Source organism: Rhincodon typus, chromosome 4 (genome assembly GCF_021869965.1).
Source record: "Rhincodon typus isolate 14 chromosome 4, sRhiTyp1.1, whole genome shotgun sequence".
Classification (NCBI taxonomy): Eukaryota; Metazoa; Chordata; class Chondrichthyes; order Orectolobiformes; family Rhincodontidae; genus Rhincodon; species Rhincodon typus.
Genome location: NC_063335.1, coordinates 68,166,018 through 68,185,206, shown reverse-complemented (window position 1 = coordinate 68,185,206; position 19,189 = coordinate 68,166,018). Strand labels below are relative to the sequence as shown.

The 19,189-nt window shown below is 38.9% G+C and overlaps 1 protein-coding gene across 2 annotated transcripts in view; it reads left to right on the top strand.

Moving 5' to 3' along the window:
- Positions 1-9,875, top strand: part of mapre2 (microtubule-associated protein, RP/EB family, member 2) — an 87,359-nt gene extending 77,484 nt beyond the window's left edge. For both annotated transcript variants that reach the window (XM_020531140.2, XM_048595455.1), the window contains exons 6-7: positions 2,319-2,471; positions 2,550-9,875. In XM_020531140.2, the coding sequence (XP_020386729.1) occupies positions 2,319-2,471; positions 2,550-2,621 (225 nt within the window). In that variant the 3' untranslated portion in view covers positions 2,622-9,875. The remainder of the gene's footprint in view (positions 1-2,318; positions 2,472-2,549) is intronic.
- Positions 9,876-19,189: the final 9,314 nt, after the last annotated feature.

The following is a 19,189-nucleotide window of genomic DNA, read 5'->3' as shown; positions in this document are numbered from 1 at the left end:
TGTGCTGACCATGATGCCATTCTAAACTAGGCCCATCTGCCTGCACATGGTCTGTATCTGTCTATTCCCCTGCCTGTTCATGTTTGTCTAAGTGCCTCTAAAATGTTGCTATCGCATCCACATCAACATTTTTGTACATTTTTTATTTACAAAAAGACTACCTTCAGCCATAGCACCAAAATGCCTGTGGTATATTTCCTTATTTCTCACCCTCCCACTATGTCTCAGTGCACTCCCTTGTTCTGCAGCTGGGGTGGGGGGGGGGGGGAGGGGGGGAACCTGCTGTAATGTAGTACCCTTCTGCTTTGGAGGTTTGGTGGGATGACCCCTGGGGAAAACTTGTCTAGATGAGTGAGACAGTGTTGACCCTTCTTGGTTTGAACTTCCAATGGTTGGACAGGGTGGAAATGGATTGCTTGTCCTCTGCACTGTCTTGAGTGCAAGCTGCCACCTCCTGTCACTAACCTGTCTCCATGTGAGGAGGGGTCAAGAATTTTGGTCAAGGTTCCCTGTCCCTTGTTGCCATGTCTTCAGTCCTCGGGACCAGTGTCTGGGATGATGGAGTGAAAGTGTTCATGATTTTCCAGCAGACCAAGTAGCTGGACCTGGCTCTCCGTGGCAGCCACCAGCCCGTTCATGGAGGCAGACAGTCAGAGCGATGCAGCCAATGAGGGCGTTGAATCCCATATATCTGTATGCTGCTGCTGCTCTAATGTGCATTTGGATGAATTCCCTGATTGCCATAATCACAGGATCATCTACTACTGGGGCTGGTCTGCAGCAGTGTGGGAGTGCTAGTTCTCTGGGATTTTTCTTCTGCAGCTAGCTGTGGAGCTCTCATGATGAGGTGCTCACAAAGTATAAACCTCCACTTGCTATGCCTAAGTTGAGGTGTCTGTATCTGGACTGGTGAGCAGTGCAGGAGGCAGCCTTGCTATTTCTTCTCCGAGGCCTCCATACACTCATCCTCGGGTCCTGGAGGACTTTCTGCTTCTCTGCAGATGTTGGGAGGCTAGCAGAACATGTAAGAGATGATGTGGCCAGTAGTTGGATGTGTTGCTCAATGATTGAGAGTAATAACTGGAGAGTGGGAGTGGCATGTAGGGTGGTAATTGTTCTTGGCACCCCTGCAGTTGTGGTCTGGTCTTCTGTGAGGGCCAAGAGTCTCTCATAGGGGTGAAGACATTGAAGGGAACCTGCCCCACCCATTCAGGCTCTCTGCTGGTTATGGACTGTCTTCTCCTGTAATGAGGAGAAAAAAAGGAGAGAATGACTGGATGACAATTAGTTTGCATGCGGGGAAAAGGTAGTGAAGTGTTCTGATGAATTAAGGTGTCAGCATGGAAAACATGCAAGATTAGTGGCATGGGAGAGAGAGCGGTTAGAGAATGCATTGCAAGCAACACTGAGGGTAATGGGGCATTTCGGGGTGGAAGGCGCAATGGTAGCGATAAGAGTGTGACACTTACCCTGAAGGAGCAGGAAAGGTTGTATGTATTCTTTCTGAACTACTGGCCATTCCTCTGCATCCTGGAGTCACTGACCTAGGTGACTTCAAACCAGGCTGGCAGTGTCTGGTGATGTGGCCTCCTCTGCCAGTTCCCTGGGAAGAGGAACTGTTCTTCACCTATCCACCAGGTCCCTGTCAGAGAAATGCAGCGCCTCTTTCACGGCCATGTTCTGATTCTGCCTGTTAGTGAGCAGGGCAGCTTTGGAGTGTGAATGCCCATCTGGATGTACTGTGATGTTTTTAGGATGGGGAGAAAATTGGACATGATGGCTGTAGGCATGTAGTAGGTAATTAAAGTTGGGGTTTTGGTAAGATATATTGAGTTTTCTCACACTATAAGCATTGCAGTGAAAATTTTCCAATAATCTCAATGGAATTTCAATCCTCGGTTTCTCTCCATGGATGCTGCATGACATGCTGAGTATCTTCATATGAGCTTAATCTGGGTAACATGCTAGCACAGAGGCTAGAATGGATTGTGATACTACATCTCTGGGTAGCAATACAAACCTGGAGAGTGAAACTTATCTCCTTTTGAATCCACAATATATGTTGTAATACATTCAATCTTTTGGGTTCTTGTATACTGGAAATTCAATCATGATGGTGAAATGTTTTAATTCACTTTCTGGAGAGATTTGTTGGCTCCTGATGTGGCAACAGCAAACTTCTTTAATTTTAGTAATACTGAATAAGTCTTGATAATTAGTTGGAATACTTTTCAAGAAGGTTTCTACTTGCAGTTGAACATTCCTGTGACTCTTCGCAATACAATTTTTGACTAATTCTTGTTTTCCCAACTGAGCAGGTGAGTTCATTAAAACTCGCACTGGAAGGAGTTGAGAAGGAGAGGGACTTCTACTTTGGAAAACTGAGAGAAATTGAATTGATTTGCCAAGAACATGGGCAGGAGAATATTGACCTTGTTCAGCGACTTATGGATGTGCTATATGCTACCGATGTATGTATGGTTTTTACAATTTATTTATGATATTATGTAGAAATACTTTGTATTAATATATTTATTTTTAAATTGCAGGAAGGATTTGCCGTGCCAGATGAAGTTCAGGTTCAGGGTGAAGAACTGACTCAGGAGCCAGAAGAGTATTAACTGGCAACATGAGCATTCACTTGGAATGAAGAGTACACTGAGGACTTCATGGAATGAATTGCTTCAGTTTGAACATTAGCCTTTTATCTTCCATACTCTGCAACAGCAAAGTACTGTATTCCATACCCATTATCTTACCACCATGCATTTACAGCCATTATGTTTCTTTACTGAAAAAATGTGGTAATTTTGGGACTAAATTTAACCATTTGCATTATGGCTTATGAGAAATATGGTTTGACAAAACAGTTGATTTCAAAAGTTCCATATCCATCATCAAAGGTTTTATCAAGTATGTTTGATGAGCAAAGATGCAGTATTAGAATTTTATACTCACCATGTTTATTTTCCTTTAAACCTGCTACATGGAGAGTAACCCATCACTTGCATTCTGCACGTTACACAGGCAATGAGTGTGAACCTGTTTGTATATGAAAACAGTTTGAGGAACGGATTCTGAATTACTTGTAAAGAAAGGCTTATTAAGCTGGAATTCACCTGTTTTGAAAATTATCCACAATTTGTTGCATGATGGGGTAGATTTGTTTCCAAAACGTAAATAATTGCTATTACTTTTATCTTTCTACTTATTTAATAATAAATTGGTTGTGTGTTTTATATTGTGGTCTGTGTATAAAGGTCTTCATAAGGAAACTACTAGTGCAGTGATATAATACACATAGAAAATCACATTCATCAGGAGTTTGTGTTTAAAATCACCAAAATTATTCTGACAGCCCAATAGTATTCACATATATGGGCAGAAGGAAAATGAATACAATAATAGTACAGATGTACAGGGTGGGTAATATGATCTGGGAACTGTATCAACACCAATAAAGATACAAGTCTGAATGACAATCTTGGGAGATGGTGCACATCAGCTTTCCCTTGATTTTTTTTTTAAAAAAAGTACTAGGCATGGATTAATTAGAGTTATAGAGTAATTATAGCACTGATGCAGCCCACTAGGCTAATCTGGAACTACAAACAAAATCAAGGAGTTGGCCTTACTGCATTAATCATACTAACTTGTGAGTCAGCTCAAGGAGTGACTTCTAATAATTTTGTTAGCAGTAAAAGTAGACCTCATTTTCCGAAGGAAATGTTGGATAGTGAAAGGAAAAAAGCATTATGCATGCAAATGAAAAATCATACCTGGGATGTATTAATGGCATAGAAAGGGAAGACTATGTTTCAACTGATCAGTGATGTCAAAACCTGTTACGATATGTACATATCAGGCAAATGAGTGCGATCTTAATATACGAGTTCTGTACAAGATGATATACATACGTTTCTATCATGAGTTTATTCTCATGTTTGTGTTTTGCTTTTTGTTCATTCTTCACTTGAGTTTTTATAAAACAAAATTGTAATAGATCTGTCAACTGTAACTAGGCTACTGCTAATGTGTCAAGTATGTATAAATGTAGGCTGTTTTGGTTTGTCTATTTCCAATTGTAGAATTGGATAATGTGTTAATCCATAACACTTTTTAATACTTTATTTGGCAACTTAACACAATTTCCCGCTAAAAATATTAGGGATATGGCTGACCATTTTGTTGAGCAAAAATAAATCTGAACTACATGATTGTTTTTGAGATACTCATTAGCTTTTCATGTAGGAGGGAGAATTTGATTCCTAGTTTACCATATGTGAAGAAATGCTTCTGATATTACCCCATCGTAACACATATCTCTAATTTTAGGGATATGTTCACTTGTGCTAGACTCCTCCATCTGAGGGAACAGTTCCTCTCCATCGACCCTATCAACTCTTAAACATCTTAAACAGTTCAATCAGATCACTTAACTGTGCACAGTAAATGGAATATAAGCCTTGGCTATGTGACCTGCTCTCATAAATCATTTTGTCCCTGTACCATTCTCTTTTCAAGCTGCTTTTATTTGGTGCCACCACACTTCACCTTCTCCCAGTCTCTCGGCCTTCTTTCAACCCTATTGTGTGCATGCATTCATCTGGTCATAGGCCTTCCTCTTCTTCTTTCTGGTAGTCTTTGTTTCCATCTCTTGCCTCATCATTTATCCTCCCTGTCTTCACAACATATTACCACACCATTCTCAACTACTTCAATGTTTCCACCATCTTCACTAAACCCCTAATATACTGATTTCTGATCTTTTCCTTTCTATCACTCCACACATTAGTCTTAGTATTTGCATCTCATTAGAATCCAGTTCTGCTGCTCCTGACGTCACTGAAGTTTCTGACTTATAAATTATCTTGGAGTCATCCTTTTGTGATAGGAAACTATTGCTTAAAATTAAAACATGCACTTCTATTTACTCCAACCAGAGCTGATCCATTTCCTGATTTCCATTTCTGCACTTCTGCCACCAATGACTCATGCCATAATTTTTACATTTTCACTCTGATCCTCCTACCTACACTCAAACTATCAGTCCTTAAAGATGCTGCCTTAAAATACTGTGTGTACTCGTGTAAAAGTTGAATTTTTTAGACTTTGAGTAAATTTATGGGGTTGACAATGACATTTGAGAGGCTGAAATTCATGCTACAGTCCAAAATGCTGTATCATTACCAGAAGCCCAATTGATCTGTAAGTAAATAAAGGAAAAAGTGAATTACAGTAATTACTGGATAAAGACAATAGTAGTAAAATGAATTAGTAAGCTTTTATTTATACATAGAAAATATGGCTATAAATTACAATTATGTGGTACATCTTAAACAAATTAAAATTAATTGACATCTTAATTAGCTTTTTTTCTGCCAGTTTCTGATTACAAACTGCTGAAACTGTAATATCCGGTTCAGCAGGCAGCTTTTATGCATCTTAGTTCTCTGCTGAAATAGTAAGTCATGCCTTCTCATGAACCTTGTGCACCATCCAGCACTTGCCTTAAAATGTGAAATTCCATCCTCCTTTGATTTGTTTCATGCATAGTTTCAAATGACTTCACAACTAATACACTTTCCATTCTGATGATTTTCAAGTACCCACTCCAACTTTTTTCTGCAATTGCAGCGGCTACTTGCTAGGTTTACCTCTCTTTGGCACACTTTCGTTTTGGCATTGTCTGAAATTGGTTTGATATCTTTCTCCAGTCTGTCAAGTTTCTTTGAAACACAATTCTTGATCTGCTATGCAGTTATTTGTCTTCTCTACGACTTCAGTAACTTTCAGTTTAAACATTGCTGTAAAATTTTTGCTTTTTCTGGATGGCATTTTTACACAAAATGATGAAAAAATTTCAAAACCTCAACTAGGTATATGACTGTATTCTGCAAGCATTATAGGGGAACTGAGCTCAGCTGAGCTGTACACAAAGGGACAAAAACAAAGTTGCTGGAAAAGCTCAGCAGGTCTGGCAGCATCTGTGAAGGAAAAAAGAGTTAACGTTTCGGGTCCGGTGACCCTCCCTTAGAATTGAGGAAGGGTCACCAGACCTGAAACGTTAACTCTGAAGGGAAAAACACAGATGCTACCAGACCTGCTAAGCTTTTCCAGCAACTTTGTTTTTGTTCCTGATTTACAGCATCCGCAGTTGTTTTGGTTTTTATGTAGATAAAGGGAGGTTGTCACCTGACACTGACCTGCTGCATCTTAAACTTGCGTGCTAAATTAATGTGAATTGTACATCAAAACACAATAGCACAAAAAAAATTTCCTTATTGTAACATTTGTGTACAGGATAATGCCTTGGCTCAAAAATGTTGATCTGTTATCTGTGAAGAAGTAGGGTCGACTTTTACATGAGATATATGGGAAATCCCAGATTTTCTGGCCAAAAGTACATGGTTGACTTTTACACGAGATCGACTTTTTTACTCGAGCATATGTGGTACTTTCTCCAGTTCTCTAGAAACTCAATCATGTTCTCATCATTCCCATCACATAGCTCAAAATCATTTAGGAATGGGCTCCGTGCCAGTTCTTGCTGCAATCCAGCTTTGGGCTTTTGAAACACTCACTGTCACCACACTGCTTCTTACACTTGTCTGGCACTCTTTATACATGTCCTGCAGTAATTACAAGTAATTCAGAAGAACTCTGTGAATTCTAGCAGATCTCTACTCTTCCTCTCTAGGTAGATGGTCATGAGCTTTCTCCAGATTTATGACCAGTTATATTCAAGTGTTATTGGGGAAATGTTATAAAGGATGTAATAGCAGAACATTTGGAAATACATAATATAACTAAGCAGAGTCAGCATAGCTTAAGGCACTACACTTTAAACTATTTAGATAAGATACTTAAGATGGTGTTGGATGTAGTATATTAGCATGGGTTGAGGATTAGCTAAGTGATGGAAGAATTGGGATAAGGAGACATTTTAAAAATGGCAGTCTAACTAGTGGAATACCACTGCTTTTGGTGCTGGGGCCACATTTATTTACAAGATAAATGACTTGGATAAGAAAAGTGTATCATTGCTAAGTTTATAAATAACACAAAAATAAGTGGGAGACAACAGGTATGAATGACAGTTTGCAGAGGAAAATAGACCGGTTAAGCGAGTGGGCATAAACTTGGCAGATGGAATATAATGGGAAGTTGTACTTTGAGACTATGAGGAAGAATAGAGGAGTTGAATATTATTTAAATGGAGAAAGAATGCAGAAAGCTACAGATCAGAGGGATTTGGGAGCCTCATGCATGAATCACAAACAGCTAGCATCCAATTTCAGCAGGTTATAAGGAAGGAAAATAAAATGTTTTATTTCAAGAGGACTGGAGTTTAAAAGTAGAGAGGTTTGGTAAAACTGTAAAAGGCATTGGCATACTGTGTACTTTTTCGGGCCCCTTAACTGTGGAAAGAGATGCTGTCATTGGAGGCAGTCCAGAGAATGTTCACTAGGTTGTTCCTCGATATGTAGGGAATGCCTTCTGAGGAGAGTTTGAGTAGATTGGGTTTGTACCCACTGTAATTTGGAAGAACAAGAGGCTACCTTATTTAAATGTACAGTATTCTTAATGGGATTCGATAGTAGATACAGAAAGTTTTTTTCCCACCTTGTGTGAGAGTCTATGTCTGGAGTGCGTAATCTCAGAATGAGTATACACCCATTTAAAACATGAATAATTCTCTAAAAGTAGTGAATCTGTGGAATTGTTCACTTCAGATTGCTGTTGAGGCTGGGTTGTTAAGTGCATTCATGTGCTCAGATGGACATATTTTTAATTAACAAGGGAATCCAGGATTATGAAAAAAAACAGGGAAGTGGAGTTGAGGATTATCAGATCAGCCAAGATCTCATTGAATGGTCTACTTCTGTTCCTACATCTTATGATTACCACCATTTTTTCCTTAGTCTCTGCTCCCTGATTCGCATATCTTGATGGCATGTGAATTGGTCTTTTCATTCCATATTATTCTGTTAATTTTTCACCACACTTTCTAAGGCCGCTGGTACTCAGAACTGAAAGTAGTGTTCTAAAATGGAATAAAGGCAAAATATTGCAGGTACTGGAAATGTGAAACCAGCTCAGAAGGCTGAGAAAACTCAGCCCATCTGGCACCATCTGTGGAGAGAGAAACAGTTAATGTTTCAAATGCAATATGTCTCTTCTGAAGAACAGTCATTCCAGACTGTTTCTCTCTCCACAAATGATGCCAGACCTGTTGAGTTTGTCCAGCCTTCTGTGTTTGATTTTAAAATGGAATCTGCACAATGCATAATGTAATTAACGTGACTTCTATCCCTTTCGATTTCAACTCCCTGTAGGACCAATATTCATGGCGTATTTTGATTTTTTTTTTTTACCTGTCCACTAGCATTTTAGCAATTTCTGTTTTGAGTCCTTAAATCTCTGTGCTGTCACAGTTCCTAGCTTTCTGCAATGAAGAAAATACTGATGTTTTAGATCTAACTTCACTCGCCACAGTTTTTCACACTTGTGCAAGCTATTAATATTCTTTTGAAATATTTTGCTCCTAGCTACACTGTTTACTTATGTATATATGGTGCTTGCTTCCATTTAGGTCATTTAAAACACTGAAAGTCTGAGGCCCCAGCAAAAATATCTCATTGTATTCTTCCAATTCGAGTACATGTGCAATATTCCTACTCTGTCTCCTACTCTGTCTCCTACCTTCTAATCAATTCTGTACCCATGGCAAATTGCATCCAAATCCAATGTTAATTCCATGTTGTGGAATGTTATAGAATGGCTTATTATACTCCATATAAATAACATCAATAGACATTTTATTGTGCAGCATATTAGTTATTTCACTTAGTCTTGTTAGACATGGTGTAAACTTCACAAATTTGCCCTGTTCTATGTCAAAAGATTTTTTGATTTGTTTGTAGCATATTTTTCTTAGCAAATGTTCTCATTTCACTCTGTTTTCTTTTGCAATTTAAAAGCCTGCAGGGTTTTTCTCAATATTAATTGAGAAATTGTTACAATGACCATACTTAAACCCACAACCTATTTTTCTGGATGTAAAAAAAATCTTCAGCTGCTATTAACATTTTGCAACAGCTGATATACTTTTCATTTTACTGGTTTGTTTATTGAAATTAACAGTCGATGTCCACAACAGGAGCCATAATTTACATTATAATATACTTACCAGTCCTAACTATTTATTTAATACCTTTTGGGTACCTGTTATTGGTATAGGTACTTTTTTATTGGTGTGTTTGGGTTTAATCAGACTTTGGGCTCTGGTTAGATTAACATCAATATTGATACAGTTATGCTTAAATAATTGATGCAAGTGCAGGTTAAAATGATCATCACAAGTTATTTAACTGACGCAGTACTTTTTGTTCTTAAGTTGTGCTGAAGGTCTAAAACTATTTCTTTGAAAAGTGGATACTTTAATCAAAATCCTTGCAAAGTATTGCATTTTTTCAACAAAAATGATTCTTTGCCTTTTCCAATCCAAAATGGCTAAGAAACAGCTTGCTTGGAATGTAGGAGCACATTCTGGGCTATACTATTCTGTGAGAAAGGATCTATATTTATGATATAGGACTAAATCATTAGCAAGTTAAGGTGTACTTGATCTAACTTTTTTCCAGATGATAAAGTATATGAAATATTTTTAAATGGAGAGGAATTGCAGGTCACTGTAAGAGGACCTCTAGCAGCAGCGCTTCCGTGAAATGAGGGACAAAAGATTTCTTCAATCTGATGTGAACGACAGGCTTAATTCCTTGTAAATATGCTGTTTTCATAGTTTAACCTTAATTTCCCTCCATGTTTGTAAAGGCCTGATGCTAGTAGAATAAAGAATGCCTGCTTCATGATTTTTGCGCCATCTGTGTGTTTAAATCTCATTTTACATTTGTATGAAACTCAACCTTTTGTTGCAATTTAATTTAGTTAGCACAGCAAATTAATATTTGCACAAGCTACGCTATATAATGGGAGAATGTAAATGTACAGTTAGAATTTTCAACCGGTTCCGGTTGTCCCTTTCTAATGGCTAATGAACTTGCCTTTTTTCTGATCTCGGCAATATTCTCAGAAGGATCACAGCAGGTTTTATTTTCTCAGAAGGATCACAGCAGGTTTTATTTTCAGGAACATGAAAATCATTCCAAGTCTTTGATGTACAGTATCTCGTCACTGGCAGAAATTTGTGGATCTAGACGGACAAGATGCTTGGAATTGGTATATGACAAAGGATAAAAATCAGACACAGTTGAACATAAGCATGTTTTAATTCAATTGCCATGAGCACTTTTATTTTTATGTTTTATGTAAAAAAAATCTAAATATTGCCTCTCAGTAAGAAATAGTTCTCCTTAGATGCTCAAAAGTTAATTATGGTTTATTTATTATGTTAACTCCTGTTGATTAACTTAGTTTAAATAGTAATGGTGTAGCTGTATGTTGAAAATTGTAGTAATACTTGCAGTATCAAAGCTTTGCTGCTAAAATCATCTTGTATGAATGTATCTGATAATTGTCATGTTCCATAAATGTTTTGTATACCAGATTCTTTAGATTGTGCGTGTAATGTTAGCACTACTAAGCCATACACCAAGAATATATCCGTAATCTGCAACAGAACTGGGCATGGATAAATAATCCAGAGATTGAATTCAGTTTCTGTTGAGACAATTTGAGAATTGAGAGTTTTTTAAAACTCTAAAAATATAAATCTTCCGTCAGTAAAAGTGACCTTGAAACAGACAAGTTTGTCATTAAAAGGACAACTGATTATGTTTTGATCAGTCATACAGTCAGTTTTCCCAAGTGCATGGTTGCCAAACCAGTGGCCTTAAAAGCGACTGCTAGATGCTGGTATCAAGCCCGTTAATTAATAAAAAAGACACACATCTCCTTTAACTGCTCTGGGCTAGCATCATAACTGACTGACCTGGCTTTCTCCAGTTTCAGATCACTGGTACTGTACTAATGAGGCCAACAGATACATTTTCTGTGATACTACTACAACCTTCAAGATATCTGCACTATCCCCTGCTGATAGATAACACTCACTAGAGGCAGTATTTCTGCCGCAAGCTCTTGATTAAACAAAATGCTTCTTACCCCTAAAATACTGACTTTGGAAATGACATAATTCAAACTCTTCATTATTTCTCTCCTCCAGTGCTTTTTTTTTTATTACTTTACTTTAGATGTTAGAACTGCTTTCAGGGCATACTGTATGGCATATTCAGTCTGGTCTCAGCTACACCAAAAGAAATGCTTTTAGTTTTAGTTTTGTTGTTAAACTACTGATTTGGAAAAACATTCTTTCCTTTGTTGAATGGTTTCATACTACAATTTGCATATGTGGAGGAAATCAAACTAAACATGAAACAATGGTTTTTCTCCATTCAAACAAAGTTATGTCATATTAAGCGACAGCTTATTTTCTTCCCAAGACCATTGTTTTGTGACTACAAACCTAGGCTCAGGACCTGCTTCTAGGTCTCTGCCTAAACTCTGGTTTACCCTCTGTTTGACACTTAGCACGGAGCAGTGTGGGGCAGGTGAGTAACTGGTTGGAAGAAAACAGACTTGTACTCCTCCATTCACATTATACTACATACTCATTAGGAGAATACACATCACTGTCACTTCCTCCTGTTTTCACTTGACTTCCATCCAACTTAGCCGAGTTTTTTTCTCCCCATTCATCATCATTTCTCATTGCCGAACTTGAGCAACATTATTTTCCCATAATGCTAACCCATTCACATTTGCACATTATCCACTGCTTGCACACCTTTGACTTTGTTTTAAAGTTAACATTTTTCCTTAGTTATGGCCTGTAAATAGTCTTGTACTTTGGAACCAGTGTTAACGACTGATGATTTTCTGCAAGCATTCAGTTCTCCTTGTTCCCCACTGACCCTGTTTAATAATTTAACTTTCTAGATCTGTGACTGGGTCCTCTCAATTTATGAATAATTCTGCATATGATTAATTTCCAAAGGCATGGATAACCTGACCATGCCTTTAAAAATGTAAACTTCACTTGACAAGCTTTTCACAAATATTTAAACGGTGTTAATTGGCCTTGATAGGGAGGACAGAATGAGATCCTTTTTCAGTCATCCCCACCCTGCTGATTATTGCTGGCACTGGGATCAATATCTTGAAGTTGGTATGCTGCCTTGCACTGGTATTTTTGGGCTTCTGTTGTACCCCTATCACCTTTGTTGGGGGAGGGGGTGTGCAGTAATCCTATAAAGTCTGTTTAATTGCACTGCAGTTAGTAAAGTTACCTTCGTGAGATTAATTTGTTCACTAGTTTCCTTGTTGTCCATCAAGGAAAATGTAAGAGATAAAGTATTTGATTACAAAAACTACTTCCCTAACTTGGGAATTGTATCCATGTACATTGAGTTAAAACACTACAAATATATACACTGACTGGTTTGGTTCATCAAGATGGGACAGTTGAATATCAATATGTTGCTCTGTGATCCTCCACAGATTGGGTTCCTTATCTAAATTTTGACCTGTGTTCAAGTGCAGTTGCCATAATCAAAGTCCCTGCCATCAACATCCTTGGGATCTCAGTTGGCTAGAACCTTAAAACCGGAGTCTATAAAAGCAGATTACAAGGTCAATATTCTGTGGTAAGTGACTCATTGCCTAATTTTTCAAAGCCTTTGCACCATTTACAAGGTTCAAATCATCAACCTGAATGAGTGCATCTTAACAATAGTGTTCAGCACAAAGCATTCTCACACCATATCCATTACTTTAAATGATAATTCTCTTCACTGCTGTGTGGAGGCAGCATGTGTAGCATTTATATGCTGCACTACAGAAATGTTCCAAAATGAATCTCCTGTGCCACCTAAAATGACAAGGGCAGCAAGCGCATCTACTGCTAACTTAACAGGGTTTCCTCCAAACCATATATCAACCTGACTTGGAAATATTTTGCCATTCCTTCATTGTCAAAATACTGAAATGCCTTCTGCGACAAGATTGTGGGGTTATTTTACCTATACTGACTGCGACTCATTGAGAAGGTGACTGACCATCACCTTCTCAACAGTTATTAAAGACAGGAAACATATAGAGGCTGCAATCCATGAATGAATAACGAGAAAAAAAAGCTCTGATGAAGAGTCATCTAGACTCGAAACATTAGCTTGTATTCTGTCCATGGATGCTGCCTGACATACTGTGATATCCAGCATTTTTGTTTTCAGTAAAAAAAAATCAGTCTTTCCAGTTCATCACTGGAAGCCATTCTTAGCAGTTGTACATATGCCCCCTCAATTCCCCAGCCAGTTCCATTTATCTTGCTAACTTCATTCTTTCAAAGTGTATACAAAATCCTTGGGCTGATTTAAAACAAACTGATATGCAGCAAATGGAAGAATGGCAGTTGGTCAAGAATGGTCACTGGACTGAGCTTTGCTTTAACTCATCCATGGAATTAACATCCCCCCCTTTGAGTTTCCTAACTAATCAAACAATAGATTTGTAACATACATAATCTATCAATGGAAGGAATTCTTATTAAAAGGATCCAGGCAGGGCTCAGAATGGCAGGATTTTATGTTTGATTCCTGTGACTTCAATCAAAAAATTAAAAGGAAATCTGGGAAGACTGTCATCCCCACTTGCCCACCCTGATCTCAGACTCTTAGCTGGAGGTACTGCTGTGGGATCTGCAATGTAGCAATATTTCTGAAGGACCAGAGGAAGAAAAATGGTTCTCCAATGATGCAGGTGTACACGGTTAATAGTCCAGGAGATGGAAAGTATGCATCCGGTTCAAATTGCTCACAATGTCTTGAGAGCAGGACAGGTGGACAGCATACGTTTTGAAGCACCAAATGTCATATGGTGCCTTTCCCAGCATTTTCCTACAACATAGGGCTATTATGGCTCAGTGGTTAGCACTGCTGCCTCACAGCGCCAGGGATCCAGGTTCAATTGTTGGGCGGCTGTCTGTGTGGAGTTTGCACATTCTTCCCGTGTCTGTGTGGGTTTTCTCTGGGTGCTCCGGTTTCCTCCCACAGTCCAAAGATGTGCAGGTTAAGTAGATTGGCCATGCTAAATTGCCCATAATGCCCTAAGATGTACAGGGTTGGTAGATTCACCATGGGAAATGCAGGGTTACAGGGATAGGGTAGAGGGCGTGGGTCTGGGTGGGATGCTGTTCGGAGGGTTGATATGGCCTCAATGGGCTGAATGCCCTGCTTCCACACTAGGGATTATATACAACACAACTTGTAGCTACACTGCTGGTACCCCCACATTTTATCTGCACACTGTGTCATCTCACATTCATGCCCTTCAGTCACCCTCTAATAATGTCATCCTTCCATCTTCACGCTATTCTTTTCTCATACAATTCTGCTATTTTGCTTTGCAGGAAGAAGATAATGCACAACGCTGAGGAGAGGCAGAAACTGCAGGATGGTACCTCCAGTAACAGACACTTTAAGCACTGACAGTGCATGAGCACATGGTCTACTGGGAAGCACGTCTTGTTTCAGGAGGCCTCAGATGTCAACAGTGACCTGCTGTGAGAGCCTAAGACATTGGTTCCCTCATGTCAAGAGAGATGATCTTCTGCCTGCTGACCCTATGTTGGGAAATTGTGCCTCCCTCCAGCTAGATATCTGTGCCAAACAGGTCTGCCCTTTGCAGCAGCATTTTGCTGAGGGGAAGACAACTGGTATTGCTGTTGGTTTTGGTGATGCTGTGCTTGATCCTCATTCAAATTGCAAGACAGAGCTACATATGCTGTAGAACTGCTCCAGTGAAGACTGGCAGCAGGAAAGTGCAGATAAAGTTTAATACAACCAAGAAGGATGAGTTGACTTCCAAGAAGGTGGAGATTACTTGTCAAGAAGCAGAAAACCACTCTGAGAAGAAATGTTGTGAACAGCCACTTATCTGCCCTGTTTGTAGCTATGGCTTCCTGGTCCAGCTCAGAAAACTCATGCACTCACTGTTAAAGCCAGAATGCCTGGTTACATTCATAGTTAATTGAGAACATAGGATCATAGGATTTAGGAGTAGCAGTAGGTCACTTAGCTCTTTAAATCTGATCCACCGCTTAATATGATCATCACTGATCTGATTTTGCTATGAACTCCACTTTCCTTTCTGGTTCCTCCTCAGACATAAGATCTGAAGCCCTTGTCCATCAAAAATCTAACTCAGCCTTGAAAATATTTAGTGACCCAGACTCTACAGCTGTCTGTGGAAGATAGTTCTGACAATCTGCTGAAAAGGAATTATTCTCCTGAGCTCTATCTTGCAAGGCAACCCACTGATTCTTAATATTGTCTTCCAGTTTTGGGCTCCCCCATAAGATGAAACACACTCCTGGTATCATGTCCCTTCAAGATCTTGTATGTTTCAATCAGATAATCTTTGACTGTTCTAAACTCTAACGGTTACAGTTCCATCTGTTCAATCTTTCTTAACTACAAATATGATGGAGTAGCCAATTAGACCCTGACAGTCTTCCCCACTATTTAGCATGAACATGTCTGATCTTCTACATCGATTCTGTCATCCTGCACTATCCCCATATCCCTTACTTCCCAAAAATCTATCATTTACAATCTTGCATATACTCAATAACTGAACATTTACAACTTGCTGGTGTAAAGAATTTCTAAAAGTTTACAGCTCTTGAAAAACTTTTTCTATATCTCAGAACTAAATGACTGATCTTTTATTCTGGGACTGAAAGTCCTTTAAAACTGCCCATTTTAAAACCAAAAGCGAACCTTCACAAATTCATGATATGGCACAACACCTTTTGGGGCTTTAATTCTCCACCCATACCCAAATGCATCCCATCTTAACAGTTAAATTTTTCCCCTTATCTTCAACAGTTTCTTGATTCCAGGAACAGAGAGTCAAGACAAGTGGGTAATTTTCTGTTTGCAAAACTAGAACTAGTAGAGTGCTGCATGAAGAAAGTGAGGGGTCTCCAATTATTTACAATCAATATTAAATGGTACAGAGTTTGCGTTGCAGCAAAGAGGGCAACAGTAGTCATAGGTATGAAAGTGAGTTCTGAGGAGGACATGAAAAGTGGAAATTAATCCAAGTGATAGGATGCCACCCACTTGGTGGGTCATGTGGAGGAGTTGCTGGCTAAGGATTTGGCAGGGTTGAGCAGAGAAAAAAAGGTTGTCCTTAATCCTAGCATTTGCCGCTAGTTGAATACTAGTGATGGGATATGGCCTTTCATCATATAATCCCTACAGTGCAGAAAGAGGCCATTTGACCCATCAAATCCACACCGAACCTCTGAAGAGCATCCCATGTAGACCCAGCCCAATCCCCATAACCCCACATTTATCATGGCTAATCGATCTAGCCTACACATCTCTAGACACTATAGGCAATTTCTAAAATAACCAATCCACCTAGCCCACACACCTTTGGACAGTGGGAGAAAACCCACACAGACATGGGAGTATGTGAAAACTCCACAGAGACAGTCACCCAAGTCTGGAATTGAACCTGGGTCTCTGGCACTGCAAGGCAGCAGTGCTAACCATGGAGCCATCGTATTGCCCAAGTGGGCATCAATGACCAATTTAAAGGGCAATTACTGGGTAGATAGTAAAAGATAATGTCACTAATCTAGAATCCAGATGCCCAATTTCCCAGAGATACAATTTCAGTCCCACTGTGGCAGGTGCTGCAATTTAAATTCAATTAATTAGTAAATAAGGAATTGAAAATAGCTCAGAAATAATGACCATAAAACTATCATCAGTTGTTGTGAAAACTACCAGGTTTGTCAGTGACTTTTAGGGAAAGAAATCTGATATTACCTGGACTGGCTTTCATGTGACTTCACGTACACAACATTGTGACTTAACTGCCTCTGAAATAAAAATAAAAATTCAGTTCAAGGGTAATTAGGGATGAGGAACTGATGTCTGCCTTGCTAGGGATGTTTCTATCCCATGAAAGAATAAATAAAAAATTGCTGTCAGTGTGGAAGCCTGTCCACAACCTTTCCTATCCTAGGCTTAATCGGGGCAGAGTTGGAATGGCAGCGACGTTGCCCTCTCTGCCAAACTCATATCAGGGGATAGCTTTAAATTCTCCCCAAAGAGTGTGCAATTGGACATACTTAAGTCAGTGGACAAAAATTTGGCAAATAGTTTTTTTTTGAGGACGATGTGAGATTGTCCACTTTGGCAGAAAGAATAGAAAATTATTGTTTAGTATTTTTAAGTGGAAGGATGTTGCAGAATATTATTAAAATATAGTCTGTTGAATGCTGTCATTTTGAGGGATTTGGGTAACCTGCACATGAAGCACGGGAAAACTTAATTAAAAATTTGACGTTTATGGCAAGGAGAATGGAGAATAAAAAGAGAAACCTTACTTCAATGTACAAGTGAGTGTTTTGTTAATAAACTATATCTTTGTTTTATTTTATTCCCTTATAGGACGTGAGCATTGCTGGTTGAGCCAACATTTATTGCCCACCCTGAGTCGCCCTTGCAAAGGTGATGGTGAGCTGCCTTCTTGAACCACTGCAGTCTGTGCTTGGAAACATAACTGACTTGTCCCAGATGCAGGGTGCCATTGACTGCACATGCTGCACTCAGAGATGGCCAGTTCAAAGCAGCAGGGTGGGAATCATGTGATTGATGGTCACCAACCACATCCAACTGAAACCAAATACTATAAGGTGGCAAGAAAGAAAGATAGCAATTCTGTCCAAAATGACACTGGTTTACAACAAGCAAAAAATGAACAATACCCATTGTGGTTAGACCCACAGTGCTGTTACAGAGGGAATTCCAGGATTTTGACCCTTCATTTCACCTTAAAAGCATTGTGCTGCAGTTTAATCTCAAAAATAGAGTCTGAAAACAAGAGTTTGGGGAACAATGTTGGTCTAATATAAAGTGCATGATTAAAAGGGAAAACGTTACATTGAACCAATCCATCACTGTCTTGAGCTTAAGAGGTGTAAAGCAATCATAAATTAGTCATTCGGGTCCGGTGACCCTTGCTCAGAACCGAACCTGAAACGTTAACTCTGTTTTCTCCTTCACAGATGCTGCCAGACCTGCTGAGCTTTTCCAGCAACTTTGTTTTTGTTCCTGATTTACAGCATCTGCAGTTCTTTTGGTTTTTATAAATTAGTCACTTTCCCTTTGTGATAGTTAGTTCTACAGTCTACAGCATAGACTTATTTATATTTTCTTTGGAGACAATAATGCCTGTTACAGAGCATTAATTTAGTTAACCTGTCATAAATTAATGGAGTTTTTGAAAATTCATTCACAGGATATAGGCATCAATAGCAAGGCTCGCATTGATTGCTCATTCCTAACTTCCCAGAGGGAGGTTAAGATTCAACCACACAAGTACACAGGAAATTAAGAAAGGACAGAAGAGGAGATGGATTATAATTTACAAGTTTTAGGAAATTCAGAAGTATTAAAAATCAGTTTATCTTGAGTTATATTTTAGCAGAGGTGAGTATCCAATACCCCTACTACCCCAGTCAAATAGCAACCATTTTGGAATCCCAGAATTGTACACTTAAGCAATTCATCCAGTCCTGATTTCAGTCATGTGACCGGGCCAGGCATTCAGGTGCCGATCACCCATTTTAGTGTGCTAATTAGAAGGTTGTTAAGCTGAGTATAGTTTTACTCCCCCGTTAGGGTTTCCGTTGTGGGGTAATAAGATGACAAAAAGCCTTAGCATAAGTTAATAATTGATATTTTCCTTTGTCCAGAGCTGGATAGAAGCAGGCAGCTTGTCTCCAAGATCCTTTGTTTGTTTTAGCTGGAATGTTTATACAATGTGGGGATTCAGCAGCTTCTGGAAATATGATCAGCCAAAACCTTTTTACAGTCCAGCAAGGGTGTTCACTTTTTTAAGAAGGAGATTTTAAACTCAGCATAAAGAAGAGTATAGTTTTCTTTGGAATTTCTCTTCATGCCTTCTGGCTATGACATAACTCATAACAAATAGACTAACTCTTCTCAGAAACAGCAGTTTATATATGTGGGTGGGCTATTCCAAAGATTCCAAGTTAACTCATTCAGGTTAACTGCCTTATACAACAAAACTAAAATACCTCACATTTCAAGACACAGTTGAGGAACAATTGCTTTGCTCAAAGTGT